This window comes from Primulina eburnea, chromosome 10, assembly GCF_022965805.1.
Source record: "Primulina eburnea isolate SZY01 chromosome 10, ASM2296580v1, whole genome shotgun sequence".
NCBI lineage: Eukaryota > Viridiplantae > Streptophyta > Magnoliopsida > Lamiales > Gesneriaceae > Primulina > Primulina eburnea.
This window is the reverse complement of record NC_133110.1, coordinates 5,063,403-5,082,205: the sequence shown is the minus strand read 5'-3', so window position 1 is coordinate 5,082,205 and position 18,803 is coordinate 5,063,403. Positions and strand designations below refer to the sequence as shown.

At 32.7% G+C, this 18,803-nt stretch overlaps 3 protein-coding genes across 6 annotated transcripts; 1 reads left to right on the top strand and 2 right to left on the bottom strand.

Moving 5' to 3' along the window:
• Positions 1-360: 360 nt before the first annotated feature.
• On the bottom strand, positions 361-4,179 carry LOC140842714 (mitogen-activated protein kinase kinase SIPKK-like). The gene is made up of 7 exons (XM_073210808.1): positions 3,974-4,179; positions 3,782-3,866; positions 2,437-2,661; positions 2,174-2,356; positions 1,766-1,986; positions 1,264-1,309; positions 361-1,179 (listed from the first exon to the last, which is right to left on the bottom strand). The coding sequence occupies exons 1-5, from the start codon at positions 4,072-4,074 to the stop codon at positions 1,771-1,773; spliced, it is 810 nt and encodes a 269-aa protein (XP_073066909.1). The 5' UTR covers positions 4,075-4,179; the 3' UTR covers positions 361-1,179; positions 1,264-1,309; positions 1,766-1,770.
• Positions 4,180-8,075: 3,896 nt separating this feature from the next.
• LOC140842715 (uncharacterized) lies at positions 8,076-11,690 on the top strand. 2 transcript variants are annotated; one of them, XM_073210809.1, is made up of 6 exons: positions 8,076-8,225; positions 9,209-9,287; positions 9,939-10,052; positions 10,898-11,024; positions 11,103-11,220; positions 11,310-11,690. In XM_073210809.1, exons 2-6 carry the CDS (start codon positions 9,278-9,280, stop codon positions 11,361-11,363), a joined length of 423 nt encoding a protein of 140 aa, XP_073066910.1. In that variant the 5' UTR covers positions 8,076-8,225; positions 9,209-9,277; the 3' UTR covers positions 11,364-11,690. The 2 variants fall into 2 exon arrangements, with proteins under 2 accessions (XP_073066910.1, XP_073066911.1); XM_073210810.1 differs by lacking the exon at positions 9,939-10,052.
• Positions 11,691-14,893: 3,203 nt separating this feature from the next.
• LOC140842713 (nuclear transcription factor Y subunit A-7-like) lies at positions 14,894-18,539 on the bottom strand. Of its 3 annotated transcripts, none has more exons than XM_073210807.1 (6): positions 18,334-18,539; positions 17,175-17,298; positions 16,474-16,583; positions 16,320-16,385; positions 16,055-16,216; positions 14,894-15,375 (listed from the first exon to the last, which is right to left on the bottom strand). In XM_073210807.1, the coding sequence occupies exons 2-6, from the start codon at positions 17,218-17,220 to the stop codon at positions 15,031-15,033; spliced, it is 729 nt and encodes a 242-aa protein (XP_073066908.1). In that variant the 5' UTR covers positions 17,221-17,298; positions 18,334-18,539; the 3' UTR covers positions 14,894-15,030. The 3 variants fall into 3 exon arrangements, with proteins under 3 accessions (XP_073066908.1, XP_073066906.1, XP_073066907.1); XM_073210805.1 differs by having other exon boundaries at positions 16,055-16,222; positions 18,334-18,518; XM_073210806.1 differs by lacking the exon at positions 18,334-18,539 and adding an exon at positions 17,492-18,310 and having other exon boundaries at positions 16,055-16,222.
• Positions 18,540-18,803: the final 264 nt, after the last annotated feature.

Genomic DNA, 18,803 nt, shown 5'->3' with positions numbered 1-18,803 from the left:
TATATGTTCATGGGATGTGAGGTTGTCAAATCTGGTGCTCCTTGACGTCCAACATAGTACTAGCTATATAACAACATAGTACTAGCTATATAATAAAGCAAGCACATTAGTACAGGTCAACTAATGAGGCTCAAGTACAAAAATGAACATGAATATATGCTATGATATGACATGATTTAAAGATTAGAGTTGCACCATTATCACTAGCTATAGCTTTTGGTAAAGCGGTAAGCACTCGGTCATACAATGGTAACAAAATGATTTATCACTATTCTTTCACTTGCAAAAGCTTTATAAATGTGCATTTCACCAAAATTGCGAACTTTAGATTTTCTTTTTACTTTTTTCCCTGGATGCATACGAAAATATATTACATGAAAATATTATATGTAATGAAAATAATTTCGATTCACGGTATATGCAGAGACAAAGAGAAACCAAAACTTGCATGTAAATATGCTGTACACGTAAAAGCTGTAGTTATTTAGAATATCAATTCATAATATGGGATTCTATTCTACAAGAAATTTGACGGTATCCATAAATAATTGGTGTTGGTAAAAATGATCAAACCAATTTCAAAGCAAAATAAAATTGATTAAAAAACTGATAAACATCTAGACACAAAGAAATAAAGCAAAAAACGAAATGATGAAGAAAGAAATGTACTGGATAAACTATATTAAAGCCATGTTACCGCCATATTAATCAAGGAAAACCAAGCATGGATCAAATATATCAGAACTGCACCTAATTGGCTTCGGTTTTTATATGTTCTACATCTCATAGTTTTCACCAGAAAATGGGCCATCAATTTATGTTTCTAGGCAGCTGATTGTGTCGCAGCCAATATGAAGCAAAGCAGAGAAAAGAAGAGGATGGGGTACAAAGATTGCACAAGGAAAAGGCTAACCCCTTTTCACATCCTATCTAGATTCCAGAACATAACGTTAAGTATGCGAAAATCAATCCATAGACATGCTATAAAGAAATGTTCAAGAATTGACCATAACCTCATTTTAAAACCCCAGTTTGAAGAAATAACCGGTTAGAAAGTTACTCAAAATAAGACCACAAACCAAACCTTGTTTAGAGTGTGGTAAGTGAAGGTCCTGCACTCGTGAAGTACACCGCAAGATCAACATCAAGATCATCAAACTTAGAGATGAAAGGGTGTGCCTGGATTTTTGACAATACATTAGACTGATCAACAGACCCAAAAATCTCTGTATAATTATAGTTAAATTTAAAAAGTGTATGTACCATGAGCTCATTCGGTGACAATCTATTTTTAGGATCTTTTTGCACACTGAGAAAATCAGATAAAACAACATTACATATACCAGAAGATAAATCTAATAAACATGGGTACATACAGAAACAAGAAAATAAGGAAAACAAGGGCTTTCAAGAGTTTGACAAATTATATCTTGTTATTGAAGAAATACAAAATTAAAATAATTTTATTCCAAACAAGTTAGATTGCAGGCCCGGCAGAGGTCGCAATGCCGCTGCACAGAGTTTCCCTTTGAGTATAAACTGAATTTAGATGCTCATAAATGATTCACAAGACAAGATATTATAAAAGCATCTTTAAAATATTAAGTTATAAATGGTACTTCACTACCAAACAAGTATTTAAAGATTTTAAAGTTCACTTAGTCAAAACAGAGTTGACAAGAGAAAACAGATTTTAATAAAAGGTATTGACTATGCATTACGGAAAAACACGATTATTGAAACAAATATTAAGTAAGATATTTACCAAGATTAAATAAAAGAACAAAACTCTGGAGAAAACAGATCAGAAGGTGCACGTGGTTCTGGTTGACCAACAATGGTTTCCATCAACTCGTAGACATTGATCCACCCCCCTGGCTGTGGTGGTGAGTATGGGAAACTTCCTGTTGCACACTCAAGCAGAACCAAACCAAGGCTCCAGATGTCGCTACTGTAACCATACCTGCCTCCAAGGATTCTCTCAGGCTAATAACAAGAACAAATGTATATATAATGTTAGAACATTAGAGCTTGTAATGCACAAAACTGCAGGGGTAGTAGCTTAGAAAACTTCGATCGCAGAATGAGTGATTAAATCACACAGCAAGAATATAAAGATAATCACCCTGACAAAAAAGCATCACTAAATACGGATGATGAGGGTATTACTCACAGACATGTAGTTGTAAGTGCCAACGAAGGTGTTTGCCAGACCAGATGTGCTAGCCAGTATTGCACTGACACCAAAGTCAGTGATCTTGACTTCACCTCTGTGGTTTACTGATAAATTTGAAGGTTTCATGTCCCGGTGAATGATATGTTTTTCATGATGAAGATACCACAAGCCTTTGAGTACCTATGTTGGAGTGACATGATCTAGTTAGTGCTCGAGTTGATTTCACAGCTGAGAATTGAAAATCAAAATGCATGTATCACCTGTTTACAAATTGCAGCAAGATATGGTTCTGGAATTTTGTCAACCTTGGTCAGAAAATCTGCAAGAGATCCTCCATCCATATACTCGAGAATTATAGAGATTGCACCATTATCATAAAAAGACTGATAACAAACTACAACATAGGGACATTGAGATGACTGATTGATTTTCAGTTCTTGTGCGATACGTTTGCGAGCAGACTCTTCAATATTCATTTGAATAACCTGAATTTAAGTGATGTAATCAAAAGGAACAACATTAGTGGTTTGGTTTCGCAATGTGACAGTACCTGCAAATAAGTTCATGGAGATTCTAACAAGTGTGGGCAGAAAAGCCACACGATGCCACCGCCTTTATGATTGGAGGAGAGACCAGGTTTCAATCCCTGGTGACAGCCTCTCGATGTTGTAACGAAAATAGAAAAAGAAAAGCCACATAATAACCCAGAGAAATTCTCTCTGAACTAATACAGATGAGAAACTTGAGTGTTTGTTAATGTCCCATCATCAGCACAAACAAATTGAAATAGATCTACTTGCATGTCTGTACTTAGATGAAATCAATTACTTCTAAACTATAAAAGATATTAATCGAGGCCACACTGGAAGTTGAGGTAAGGAGGGACACAAACTTCAATCATATGCATGATTGATATAAAAGAAGAGCAATTTCAATTTTATGGTCAGCAATTCATTAAAATGATAATCACTATACAGAATTGGATGGTCCCTTCTTTCAAGCACGTTGTCAAGGGCTCTGCAACACACATCACAATTTAACCTCTTTATCTATTTGTCGCTTGAACTCCTGTTACAGGATTGGATTACCATTTCTAGTTAGAACTCGGACCAGATAAAATAATAATGTGAAGAGTCAATTTTATGGAACACAGAGGCAATCAAATGTTTTTTCCTTTCTTGACACCTATTTGTTGCATAGCATTTAACAATGCACAAATTAATCAAAAATCCATGTAATGGAAATACTCATTCTTCAACGTTGTATACAACTAGAAATCATAAATTAAGTTAAAAAGCACAAAGGAGATCTGGCTCATATTAACCGATCACATACAGCATTTTATTAACTCGTCAAATCGAAAGTAAATGAACAGTAGACGCGATCAAAAGTACAAATAAAAGCAACATGCATTTCAACAAATCAAAACGAACAGAAATGACCAAATGCTGAAACAACACGACAGTTCTCTAATTTTCATTCCTTCAAAACCCCAGTGAATTTCCCAAGACACTAAACAATGCAGCAAAAAAGGAAATAATGATAAAAAATTTCTCCAGGAACTAAAACGGAGAGGCAATGAAATCACGAATGGCAGAGACATACAGCATCAACTTCGCTTTGAGAGACAACACGAACGCCATCTCTGTTCACCAACAAATCACCATCCTTAAACGTACCTGATTCGCTTCTGCGCACAAAAAGCAACAGATCGTCATCGGTAATGGAAAACAAAGAAGTCCCAGTTCAGCAAAACTATAAACCCACAAATTTTCTAGAATAAAAAAAAAAGCTTACAGAAATCTGGAGAGAGAAACTTCATCTGGAGGTGGGAGGGAGAGCTTCAGCATAGGTGCTAATGCCCCTTTGTTCATTTTTTTTCTTTCCTCGTTCTTCATTTCTCTCCTGGAAAAATTTCTCTGGGCACGGCACTGAATCTCTTCAGCACTTTGCCTCGATTTCCTCCCCCTTCCCCTACCCTATATATCTGGATTTGGGCAAGAGACTCAAAAACGTTCGAGTGAACAAAGAAAGTTTCGCACGTTAAAGGTTGGAATTCCAAAAAATTGGGGCACAACCGGGCGGGGGAAAAGTGTAAAAATCGGCTGCATAATATATAATCGGATACTGAAGGACACTCTGGTTTTCACTTCACCCGTTTTTTAAGTTTATCTTGGGTTACTTCATCCCATCCAAAACATTTCCTCCTTTTACCAATCAATTGGTTTACAACAGCATAGGGAATTCGTATATCGATACGCAATTGTCATTCCCCGAACATCCACCAACAGATGATGTATTTTCTCATTTGAGTTATTTACATAATGTATAAGTCAAGTGGAGTGGGAAATTACACTGAAAATTAATCGAACACTCCGGTTAGAATAAATTTTGTGTTCTCTGAAGAGCTCGTCGTTTATTTTTCTTAATTTCTGAATACAAAATTTATTTCTGAAATATTCCATACTTCTATCATCAAGTCATCTTACAAAAGAAAGAATTAATCACATCTTCAAACCTATCCATATAGACTAGCGGACATGATTTTGGGTTTTTAACGTGTGTTTCGGTTTATTTTCTTTGCACTTTTTATATTGTTTCTTGGCGAGTCTAAGTTTTAGAAAATCGATTAAGCCTACATCAAATTGTGGTCGAGTTTTTATTGTTTACTAGTTACTCTTCACACGTTATACGTGTGTGTACAATCTTTTTTGTCATTATCGATGAACTAAAATGAAATTTGACAATTTATAGAGGGACTAAATTGATATTCGAATTGTTGAAATAAAAAAAAATAAAAATAAAAGTGTGTGTTAAAATTTTAAAAAAATGTAATATTAGTATCATATAAAGATAAAATTTAAAAAAAAAAGTTGATGTCATCTCTAGGTAGTTATTATCGTGTTCTCACACTTAATAATATAGTATAGATTTATGTTAGATTTTGTTTCATTCATCGTTTCTTGTCAGTCTTTGATTTTTACGGGAACCGAATTACGATTTCTGGGTTCTTGTACAGATTACGGCTTTTCGGAGACAATTTCACAATTAATTTTTAACTCGAGTGGAATCTCATGAGATCTACTGAGATACAAGGCCTTCATATCAAAATATTGATCGAAAACGAATCTAATTTAGTTTTTGATTGTCTCACGGATATTTATTTGAGACGTGTCAATTTTGTTCATATTTACAATAAAAATAATATTTTTGTCATAAATAATAATAATTTTTCATAAATAACTCAAATAAAATATATGTCTTACACAAGTTTTTGTGTTAAAAGAATAATTCTCATGTTAGAATTTCTATTGTTAAATTTGCTTATCATTACCATATTTTTCCATAAAATAATAATATCATGCGAGAATATTATGCAAGAACACCTTTAACCCATTTGATGTGTTATATTGACTTTGGAATTAATTCAGTGTTGCGTCTTTTATATCTTCATATTTCATTATCTTTTTTTTTTTGACATTAGTAGTTTAGTACCTACTGCCGCTACTCTTCGGTGTTCACTAAGCAAATCCTCAAACTAACATAATAGTCTGTAAATTACGTTAATCAAGCAAATCACACTGGGCAAGCCCAATATGATAAGTTTGTCCAAAAAGATTTTGGTAGGAGGAATTGAATTCCCAACTATTGGTCAAACCTTCACACACTCCATCAATTCAAAATAATCTTTACATTGGTCTTCATTTCAATTGCCCAGTGTGATTTGCTTGTCTAAAAAGATTTTGGTAGGAGGAATTGACTCCCGACTATTGACCAAACGCTAACACACCACATTAATTCAAAATTATCTTGACATTGGTCTTCATTTCAATTGGAATTAAGCATACAAAAATTGGTTGGTCTTTCGTATAACATGATGTGTCAAGATTTTTTTCCTCTTCCTTGCGAAAAAGTTGGAATTTAAATTTCCTATTTGATCTATATGCATATAATAGTAATTTAATAGACAACAACAATAATAATAATAAAAATTAAATATAGGGATAAACTCCACATATGGTTTGGATTTTGTCTGCACCAAATGGTAGGGCAACTTAATAAAATCAGTACTATTTTTAAAGGTAGATTAGATTATTTATGGCTATGGACATCTTTTTTTTAAAAAAAAAAATTAATGTTGTATAAGTGTACTATCAAGGAATTAAAATTCCAAGTTTGAATTTCACATAAGATTACTGTAACTTTGGCTAGTTGGGAGTAATTTTTTTATATGAAATAAATTTTCCTTAAAAAAAGATTTAAATTTAATATTTAGTTTTAATTTTAATTTAGACAAAAACTTGTGTGAGACGGTCTCACGGATCGTATTTGTGAGACAAATTATTATTTGAATCATCCATGAAAATATTGCTTTTTATTTTGAATATCGGTATGATTGACCCGTCTCACATATTAAAATCCGTGAGACGGTATCACATGAGATACACTCTTTAATTTATTGCCATAGTACAATACCAAACCGACATTAAATTTCTCAAAATGCTCCAACTAGTTTGAAAAAAATGCAAGGAAGACTTTAGACCAGACTGCAATTTCAAGGCAAGTAGCTAGCAAATTAAATTACTAGAAAATATAGAAGAAACCGTTTGACTTCAATTATTCAATTATATTATCATAATTATCTAATTTGTACTCGCTATTTTTTTTTGGTATAAATTGGGTAGTTCTGACCTAGTAATCTGTAAACCACGTTAGCGAGGTAACCTGTATTGGACAATCTTTATATAACATGCTCACCCGAAAAATTATTGGTAGGGAAAATCGAACCCGAGACAAATGATCAAATGTTCATCTACTCCAAAAATCACACACACATATATATATCTGTGTGTGTGTGTGTTTCTCTTGTCACTTGTGAGAGAGTTTATTAGATTTTATTTATAAGATGGTTTGACCTGATCGATCATAAAAGTAATACTTATAGAATAAAAATCGATAATTTTTATGAGTTGAATCGAGTCAGAGATCATCATTTGTAAAACGATCTTACATAGTTACATGAGTTTTTGTGCATATATATTCGAGAATAAAACATGTATTTTTAATAATTTTACCTGCAATTTTTTAATGTTTATCAAGAGCAATAAGGGAGTAACAAACCAAAACATATATCACTCTTAACTAAAATTATTTTTTTATATAACTAAATTAAGATTGTATTTGGATTGAAATATTCGGATTTAAGTAAATATTAGAGATAAGTATTTAAAATTATTATATATTGAAATTAATTTCAAATCCTCCGTAGAAATTAGAAAAATATCTTTTAAGTAATAAAGAAAATGATTTCATTATGAATCGAAATTATTAGTAAATAATATTATTTTATATATCTTTTGCAATATAATATAACTAGATCTCCATAGCCAATTTTTTTTCCCATAGTCTTTTCACCTGATAAATAAATTTTTAATCAATCATTTTAATAAAATTTATTTATCAATCATTTTAATATAATTATTTATAACTAATTTCACAATTTTGAAAGCTTTTATTTTGTAAAAAAAAAAATCATCACTAAATCAAATCGGGAAGTCAAAAACTTGTGTAAAACGATCTCACAGGTCATATTTTATGAGACATGTCTCTTATTTGAGTCATCTATGAAAAATATTACTTTTTATGCTAAAAATATTACTTTTTATTGTGAATATCGGTATGATAACTCATATAAAGATTCGTGAGACCGTCTCACAAGAGACCCTACTCAATAAAAAAAACTTATTATCGCTGATATATTTTGATAAATAAACTTTGATATTCACCAAAAATAAAATAATGATTGGAAATAATAAAATATTATTTAATAAATCGGGTAAGGACAAAATAACATAATCAAAACCAACCGGCGGTTCGAGTATGCAGACTGGACTACTTATTTGTCAAATATGGGAGCTTGTTGTTGACACTGAAACACCATGAATACAAGTTGATTAATTGGGGATTGTCTCTCTTAAATCTTGATTTGTTTGCGAAATCATTTCATGTAAACAATCTGTTCCCTGACCCCGGTGCTCTCTGCTCCGAGGTAATTTTCGGTTCAATCAGATTATTTTTTGGAATTTTTTTTAATGTTAGATTATCCCATGATTGTTTGCTATTGTTGAATTTTGGTTTGAATTCTCTGTTGGGTTTTGGGTGTTTCGTGTTTTGACTTAATGGGTTTGGATTTAATTTGTGAAAGAGGGAATGTTTTACGGTGTTTCCATTCATGGAATCAATAATCCAGGATTCCACCATAGCCTCACAAGGTGTATACAAGAGTGTATGTTTAAGATTTGTGCAAATGATTCTTTTCCTTTTATTTTGGTGAGCATGTAAATGATTTTTTGATATGAAAATAATAAAACTATGGAAATTTTTCTGATCTAGTAACAGATGTTGGTTGTAGTAAAATTATAATGCAATCGAATTTTTTGGGATCAGGAAAATCAACCGGCTTTTTTCATTTGGCGAACCTAGATAGTAACTCAAATTGTATATCAATCAGTGTTTAGTAAGATGATATGATGATCTATTAATTTTGTGCACATATATGAATATGTGCGGTTGTGTTGTACATGTGGTGTAATAGGCCTTTTTTGTACCTTTGAAGCTTCGGGACTATGTTGGAATCATGAATTTATTGAAGAAATCAGGAAAGAAACGTTTGTACAAATATATTTTTTTTCAAGCCTTTCTTCAATCATATTTCAGCTTGTTCTTTTTGTATTATCCATGAAAAAATGTTAGGGAAATTACTTTTAAGATGCACTTTTCTCAACAAAATCCTAGACAAAACATAGGGTGAAGCCTTGTTCGTATATGCAACCAAATACATTACATCTATGTTTGGTTTACTTACTAAAAGAATAAGGTAGGACTTTTATTGACTTAAAGTTGTTTCAAAGTCTTTTTTATATGAATTTTGCCTTCCCCTATCCATTCAACCTGTTATTTTTATTTTTTGTAAGATCATAGTAAAACTCTATAATTATACAAAGTCGATGTTCCATTAACTTTGTAAAACAGGTAGCCAAGACGTGACTGTGGAAGGCAGGATCTCAAGGCCTTTCTATATAATCCTCTGGAGACATTCGCATGGATCAGAGTAATTTAGTTTTGCTTTCTGTCCCTACATTGAATGAGTAAATTTGCTAGTGAATATCTGCATGTTATTCTGTTCTTCTAGTTATTTCCTGAGTAACCAATACGGGCTAATCACATAGCAAAGTGAAAATTATAGAAAGAACCCCGTAAATTTTGAACACAGAAGTCTCTAACTGGGTTATGTTTGGGCTCTTACTTTGAGGTATAAATCAATGTAAATATGTGTTTGGGTTCTTACTTTTAGCTGTGAACCACCTATTTTGACTATGACAAAAGAAGAGCATAGCGACCTAAATCACTTGTGTATCTTTTTGAACCCTTCAACATTGGTTAATACTTTCTACAAGTAAATAGTAAGCTAAAATTGAAATTCAAAAAAGACAACGGCTATATGTCACTGATGATGCTCAACAGCCGCAGTAAAAAATTGTCAGTTATAACTTAATAATGTTTAAATGTCCATCATGACTGTCAGAGAGAAATGTGTCATTATGAATTCTGGGAAGATATATATCCGGCGTTCCGGCTGTTAATTTACGGGCTGTTGGGAAACTTCATTTTAATTATTTAGTCATCTTCAATAATAAGCTTTGCAAGATGAAGAGAATAAAGAAGAAGAGAGAATAAACCACGGGACTTCTTGGTGTTACAGATGCTACTATTGTGGAGGGAGAGGGTAGAAATGGCCTTGAACTTATCAGTTCAGTTTCAGATAATCAATCTGATCTTTTCAGACCATCAGCTCGATATTATTCCATGTTTAAAGGTAGTAATTTTGTTTGTCATTTAAGTTACGAAGTACCTTATTATCATTGAGAAATGGTGTTCACACAGGACCATAAATATAGTTGTAGACTAGTTCTAAATGTGATTTAGCGCTTGCCATGAAGCTTTTGGAAATGATAGCCTATGCATTATTCCATAAATGACCTTTCACAGACACTTCTATCTTCCAAATCATCGTTTGTTTTTGTTTCAAAGCAAGCAATCCTCTGTACTTATGCCCCTCTCTCACATGCCATAGAGCATAAATATTCCCATATTCAATTCTAAAGATAGATCCTTCTTCACATTCATCTGATCCATGTCTACCAAAGCATTATTTTTCTTCTTGACCATCAGGCCAGCCTTTTCCTTCATCACAGAAAGAGAATTCCCACCTTGTAGGAGATTATCTATACTTAAAAGATTTTGTACTAAATTACGCTAATAAAGAACATATAGCTAAACATGTTATCACATAATTTTGTTACAAACATAAATTTCTCCTTTCCCTTCAGAAGTGCTTTTCCGGTCCATTTTAACTAAGTGGAACGTTGATGCAGCTTCTGATCATGTTAATCTATATATTTTCTCTGGATTTATTACTTGGGATATATCATATCTAGGGTGCAGGCCCCTTTTTTTAAAGTACAAAGGTGAGGGGGGATTCGAACCCTGGTCTAGGGGGAAGGGGGCACAGGGTGAGACCATGTGGGCTAGAAGACCAACAGGGTTCAGGTCCCTATTTCAGCTGGGTGTCTTGAACTAAACTTCCTGTGCTCGTTCTCTAGGCTGAATATCCATCCTATATTTCCTCTCTTCTGCTGCTGACACAATTATGTTTCATAGGACAAGCTATGGATGTTGCGGACCGGGAAAAAGGCAGATATACTCTAATTATAGATGAAGAAAACTCTCAAGTGGGAACATATGACAAACCTCTTCCATGCTTTGGCTGTGGAATTGGATGGTTTTCGTAAGTATAATCCTATTTTTTCTTATACGGCCTTCTTCAGTTCTCACTGATATGATAATTTCATTCTCCCTTCTTCAGTTTTCTAGTTGGTTTTTTATGCCCTCTGATGTGGTATTATGCTACACTCTTATACTTCGGAAATTACTATCACAAGGATCCCAGGGAACGGGCTGGGCTTGCTGCTTCTGCAATTTCTGTGAGTCGTTACTTATTCAACATGATCTGAATCTACCGTGACATCAAATTCTAACCCAGAAATACCTGAAACCGGGCTTTATTTTGTAGGCCTTGGCGTGCTCCGTGTCAGTGTTCATAATCACCATGATTCTGTTTGTCTAGCTTTGGAGTCACTACTTTTACTACCTTTTGTTCAAATGGTGTTTACAAGCATGGATATAAATAGGAGTTCATATACTGACACACTTGTAGATATAAACATTTGGGGCGAAACCAAAGGGGCTTTGGAGTGTTTCGGCTTCTTGGGTTCCATGTGCACACGAACAAAAGAATGTGCCGTTTGGTGTTGTCTTCGCTAGAGATTACCGACGTTTGACAGGGAAATCCATGTCCCATTTAATCCTAAATTTCTGAACTCTGTGTAATGCACACGTTTGGTGAGTATTGATATCTATACCCTGTAATCGAGTAATGAACTTTGGTTTCTTTGATATGCTTTTCTTGTTGAAATTTTATTTATACAATATGTTAATACATATTATCATGATTTGAGCTTCATCCGTCTCAATTATTTGGAATATATTTTTTATATTTAGTAATATTATTTTATTAATATATCTCTATCAAAAAAATTTGGAAAGCGTTAAACCATTTTTTAAAATAAATTAAATAAAAATAAAATAAAAAATTTGTTTAAAGAATTTGTTTTTCCAACTTTGTAAATAAAACAAGAAAAAAAAAATAAAAAACAAATTGTTTATATAAAAGTTTGTTTTTCCAAATCTGTGAAGGAAACAAGTTTATATATTTGAGATAGATAAAGTATAACTTTTTATATATCTGGATGGGTGAAATATAATTTTATATGACAATAAATATTGACAAAAACTTGTGTCAGACGGTCTCACGGGTCGTATTTGTGAGACGAATATTTTATTTGGGTCATCCATGAAAAAATATAATTTTTTATGCTAAGAGTATTACTTTTTATTGTGAATATGAGTAGGATTGACCGTCTCACAGATGTGAGACAGTCTCACATGAAACTCACTCATAAATATTTTAAAAATAATATAATTCTATCATGAAAATTTATTAATGGAAAATTGAGGCTTAACGAATAGAAACTAAAACTAAATATGTTGGTAAAAATGTGTATGAGACGGTCTCATTGATCGTATTTTGTGAGACAGATATCTTATTTGGTTCATCCATGAAAAAACTTACTTTTTATGCTAAGAGTATTACTTTTTATTGTGAATATCGATATGGTTGATTTGTCTCACCGATAAAGATTCGTGAGATCGTCTTACAAGAGACCTGCTCCAATATGTTTTACTGGAAACAATATTTCATTTCAGTATTTACAAAAAAAAATGAGTGCTGCTCTGTATAATTGGAAGCATTATAAATTTACAAACATCATACAGAATTTAGCATCAAAATTCACATGCTACACAAATAGTTCAGTGCCAAACCCAAGGATATCAACATCTGGACAGAATTTATTGGGCTTTTTTTTTAAAATATTGTAAATTAATTAATCCGTTATAATAATGTGACAAAGTGGGGAGATTTACAAAAACGGAAAAGCAGTGTAATCCGTGATCAAAGTCACAGATTCATGGAATCCGTGACAATCTGCCACGGATTCTAATAATCCGTGGCTTTAAATTAAGCACCTTCGACCATTTTTTTTTTTCATTCAGCGGCTTCGCACCTCATAATTTTTTTCCTTCTCCTCGCTTTCGTTCAGCTAATTCCGATTTTTCGAGAATTTCGTTCGGCGACTTCAGTGCATTTAGCGTACGTAAGTCTTTGGATTTTTTTTGTTTATTATATTTATTATTGTCAGTTAATTATAGTAATTATAAGTAATCACAATAGTTATATTATTAATTGTATTATTGTACTTATTGGATACCGAAAACTTTATGACCGCATCGTAATAGTTTTAAGTAATAATAATAACTATACTTAATGTAAATATTAATTTTTTCGGTTATACTTTATGTTGTATTAATATAAATATTATTTTACAATATCGTTATTTTGTAATTCAGTTATACTTTATGTTGTATTAATGTAAATATTATTTTTTGTAAATCTCCCCACTTTGGCCACATTATTATAATGGATTAATTAATTTACAATATTTTTTTAAAAAAGCCGAATTTATTGAGTGCTGCCTATATATATATATATATATATATATATATATATATATATATATATATATATATATGTCCACGGTGGGGTCATCATTATCATATTAAAATTTTATATATAATATAATTTTTAGAACCAAAATTTTAAATTTTATTTGTTATGATTTTTTTTTGACCCAAATTTTGTTTGTTATAATTAAAGGCCTAGTTGCTCACATTGGACTAGGAAAACAACAAATTTTTTTATAATATAAATTTTAGGCTCAAAATTTTAATTTTTTACCCATTATTAGTATCAAGATAGACAGTTTATGATCTTGTATACATGATTTCTTCTCATGAATCACATACGTCATATATTTTTATTAACGTCATTTCAATTCATATTACTTATTGTTTCATCTTTTACATTCTATACAAAATCGAGAACTTCATCAAATTTAAGTTCGTTTTTCTTTCAATGTCAGTCGATTATTCAACTGTTTTCAAATTTTGTATCTTTTCTTGCAATCGGGATGGAATCCGTGCTTATTTTTTTAAACTTTCGATAGCATGATATATGATCCGATCCTGAGGAAGAACGAATCGGAAAAACCGTCACACGACACAATTATATTATATAATGGAAAACGAAAAACCACGAAGAACTGTATCTGTACATGGATAATGCATTAATGCTTGATGAACTATAATACCACTAAATCATAAACATCACGATAAATAAAATTAAAGGAAGTTACACTATATATTACATAATTTTGTGAAAAATTCCATTTATATCAAATATTCAGTTTTCATTTATATATATATATATATATATATATATATATATATATATATATATATATATATATATATATATATATATATATATATATATATATACTTTATACTATATTGAGTATATATATGTTATTTTTGTGTAACACACATTATTGTTTTTATTTATCTTATTTTTAGATGACGTAAAAATTCGTCGCCGCTATTTTTCTAACACACTGAGTAAACTTCTGGCTAACGTAATAGACTACAAATCACACAGGGCAAATCTTATGTTACAAACTTACACGAAAATGTGTTGATAGAAATGATCAAACTTTTGATCATTGGCAATCATATATTATCGTTTTTATCACACTCAAAGGAAAGAGTTATTATTATCTCCATGATTCGAACCTTTGACCTCTCCGTGAACCGGAGATTATGTCACTGGGACGAGAGGCCGCCTATGACTATAACATACATCATAAAGTTAATGGATTCCAAAAACATTTTCTATACAATCTAAATATTTTTAATGGGTTTAATAGAGTATAAAACAAAAGAGAACGGGTGAAATATGCACCAGAACATTGCACCAAACTAATTTATCTCTCTGACAAATCAGTTTCGATCTCTATAAACGAAACTTCTGTAAGATAAACACATCCCATGACATACAGTTTAAACTAACTGAAACTTGGGTACATCCACAAACATGCTTGTTAGTCAGGACAACAACATTTCAGAAAAAAACAAATCAAGAAACTCTAATCATCTTTTTCTACTAAAAGTTGCATGTTGTGACGGTTTTTATAGCACAAAAACTGGAGAAACTAGAGTAAATAAGCCAAGGATGACTTGCACGGCCCAGCTGAGAGAGTCTTGCATGAGTAGACTTCTCACTGGACAACTGAAGCAAAGTGCCGATTCCCATTGTACATCAGGTCACCACTGCCTGCAACAGGACCAGCCACATGAGTCGAGATAGCGCTTGAAAACCTGTTATCTGGTGGTTGGTGATAGACTGTATCAGTTCCCATAGTGCGTGCACCTTCGGTTGTTGGGGGAGTACTATGCTTGTTAGTTTCAAATTGATGCATGTCCCGACACGAAATATCTACATTCTGAGAGCTGGCAGGTGTACGAGAGTCAGACTGGTGAGGCTTCTTGGTGCTGAGAAAACGTCCACCAGAGCCACGGACCCTTTTTAGTGCGTGTACATGTCTAGACTCGTGCAAATATGGCTGCATTTTTATCAATTGTGACAAACAAAATCCCCACTTACACATAACAATGAAGTAGGAGAAAGAATCTTATGCTCAAGTGAGTGGAGCGCATTAATCTTTATCATTAATAGTTATATTTAAAGTCATAAAGTTCATGAGCCTGTAATGCTTAGCTCAATTTTAGTTGTACAGGACCTAGTGAGCTGGTTCACGAACTTAATATTAAGTTTTAAATAATTATTTATAAACATAAACTAAAAATTAATAATTTTAGTGAAGTATATATAGTTACGCAATTACAATTATTATTAATATTATTTAGTTACATGTAGAACTCAAGATTGCGAGTCAAACTTGTGATATTAACTCGCAAACATGTCAACAAGAAAACTTTATCAGCCTAACCTGAGCTAGTTTGTGATCCCGAGCTTGAGCTTCTTTACTCAGAGTTTAATGAGCTCGAGTTCAATAATGTTTAGGCGAGATCCTATTTAGGTTGTGCTTGGATGAATTTAAGTTGAGCATATTTACAATCTATCCCTTGATAGTCCATGTAGATGGACTGGCATCATTTAAATTCCTCTTCAAATCAAATCCTTAAGTCCAGATCAAATTATCCCATCTAAGCTCAACCTTAAGTTTTTGAAAATTTAGGAGCTCAACTCATTTATACCACTAAAGAAACACAAGGACTTACTTTCCTACTCCTGACAAGTTTGTTTTGAGCCTCAAGCTTTGCACGTGTCTGTCTCCTACGAAGAATTCCATTGTACTGTTTAGCATTGACATATATGGGACCGTCATCAGGAAGATCAACAGGCAGTGGAACTCGACCGGAGGCTGGGCCCATCAAGTGAGGCTGAATCTGATAAAACATTCAGAATCGTATAAAAGAGTAGTTCATATTGACAATTGAGGCTTTTTCATATTTTAATGTCATTAAGAAGTGAAGAGTCAATTACCATTGTATGAGCTCCATAGGCAGTAAATAACCCACCGATGTATGGGTCGGAGTAAATATATGGAATCTGCAACAAGATGAACATTACTGTAAATCAAAATAAAGTATCAAAACAGAAGCAAGAAGCAAAAGAATGCCAATGAGGCTGTAGCTACCATAGGTTGGTTGATTTCAGCTTCTGAAACGTTGATGGAAAAATTGGGATTGCCCAGAAACAGAGGAGGCTTCACAACAAATCCATGGTTCCCACAGCTATTATCCTGGGCTGAATCAAATGAATGGAAAGTAAATTTCGTCTCGTTGCAACACTACAAGCAAGGAAGCCATCAAGGACTTAAGCCAGAAGGTTTTAAATTGTTGGCAATACACTGTTTGATATTATGGACTATCAATTAATTCTCACTAGCAAACAAACGAGAAATGCAATTTGATTATTTAGCGAGAAAAAAATCCCTTGCTGAATTAAAAATGGGAAAAGTACAATTGGAGGATATAAAAAATTTAACATGACAATCCAACTTGGATCCTAAACATTGCATAAAACGCAAACAATTGAAATGATACGTAAGTCATGCATAAAGCCTAGAAAAACTACATGCTCAAAGCTGATGATGAATAGACATGCATCTAAAGCATAATCAATCACAAGACCACCATGCAGGGATATCATGGCATCAACCGAAAGAAATTCAAATTTTACATGTACTTTTCCTAAAATACCATGCCTTCCATCTCATCTTCGTTATAGTAAAAAATAAAAAAAAGTTGGTAAAATAAAATTGAACTAAAAATTGAAACAATGCAATGTGAAGAAAAGACCAAGAAAGATGAAACTGAATGCTTGCGGCATCAGTACCAGAGTCTGAGGAAACACATTGAGCTTCAGATCTTGTCTTGTCCATGGCTTTCAATACTTAATAATACAAGCTGGTTGATCAAGATACTGGTATTGCGGCTCAAAGCCTATGTTCTTGCAAATTCTGCGAGGAAAATTAGTTGTAAATAAACAGCAACAAACTAAAGGTTTTCAAACATTTCTCCAAATAAGATGAGATATGAAGTCACACATGTATTAGTTAATGAAGTATCTAAATCTCAATGTCGTGAGTTGTAACCCAAGAGGCAGTAGGTTTAGCTACTTCAGAAAAAGAGAACAAGAACAAGCTTGTACACCTCAATCATCTGTCCATACAATCTATACTATATTGTTAGGCTCCACTATTGCGGATAAAAGCTGGATTGCTATATGTCCAGTCCCGTCCAGCAGCCGGAGCAATTTGTTTGTGGAATAAAGTTTCCTTCCACCAACCCGTGATTAATAACTGTTTTCTTGAATCTTGATGATAGATCATGGCTAATAAGTGTGATTAAAAATGCAAGATTATTTTCAGATACACAAACTGGGAGAACATAAATCCACCTACTTAAGTACTTTTAAGGGGAAACTCTACAAAGCTTAAAAGCAGAAAAAACACAGAGCACAAAGCTTCACTAATTCTTAGTTTATAGTTCCATTACATTTCAAAATAGATATAAAAAAAATCAAATAATATTACATTTAATCATTTTCCCTGCACCCAAAATCTGAAACGGGCCATGCAATCAAGATTTATGCGTAGCAACAAGATATTAGAAGTCAACCCAGTATCCACAATCCCAAAATGAACCTTTACTTCATAAAGCAAAACCCAAACAAGAAAAACACCAAATATGCAACTAAACTAAGCAAAAAAGTCGAAAACTTTACCCAAATCTTATCCCCACGAACAAGAATCGTTAGCCAAATCCAAAAACCCACACAACAAATTGACACATAAAGACCAAAAGAACAGAGACTAATCAAACAAGATAAACAACTCTCAGCCAGAACACCAAAAAAAAAGGTCCCCTGTACTCAGAAACAGAATAAAAAAACTTAGTAAAGCTGATAGATATGTATAAATATGTATCTATGTCCCCATCTATTTATATATCAAGCGCAGCAAAAGAAAAGAGTGAGAGAGAGAGAGATGGACCTTTGGGATCTGCAGCCAAAACTTGAAGGAACAATGATCCCAACTGTTGGAATGAAACTGGGCATGTCCCCTCTTCTCCGAAAGCAAAAACGGAACACTCTAAATCATTCTTGGCTATATCCTGCTCCTGTCGAAACACTTGCCCCGGGACTAAAACAATAATATTATATATTATCAATAAATATTTTATTAAAATATAGATATAATAAATAAAATAGACATACGACAACCATCCATCCGTCTGAGGTTCTGCCAACCACTAATGGTCTCACAAATAAATTAACAATAATAATAATAATAAGTGAAAAAGACTTTCATCTTCTTTTGTTTGGTTAGCACTAACTGGAGCTTTAGAGCAAACTTTTAACCAAGCGTTTATTTAATAAAGAAAATCTCAACCAAAGAATTGAGTTAATTTGCGAGAGTGCCCCTCCTGCTTTGCCTTTGTTCTTTTGCAAATGCATGACGTG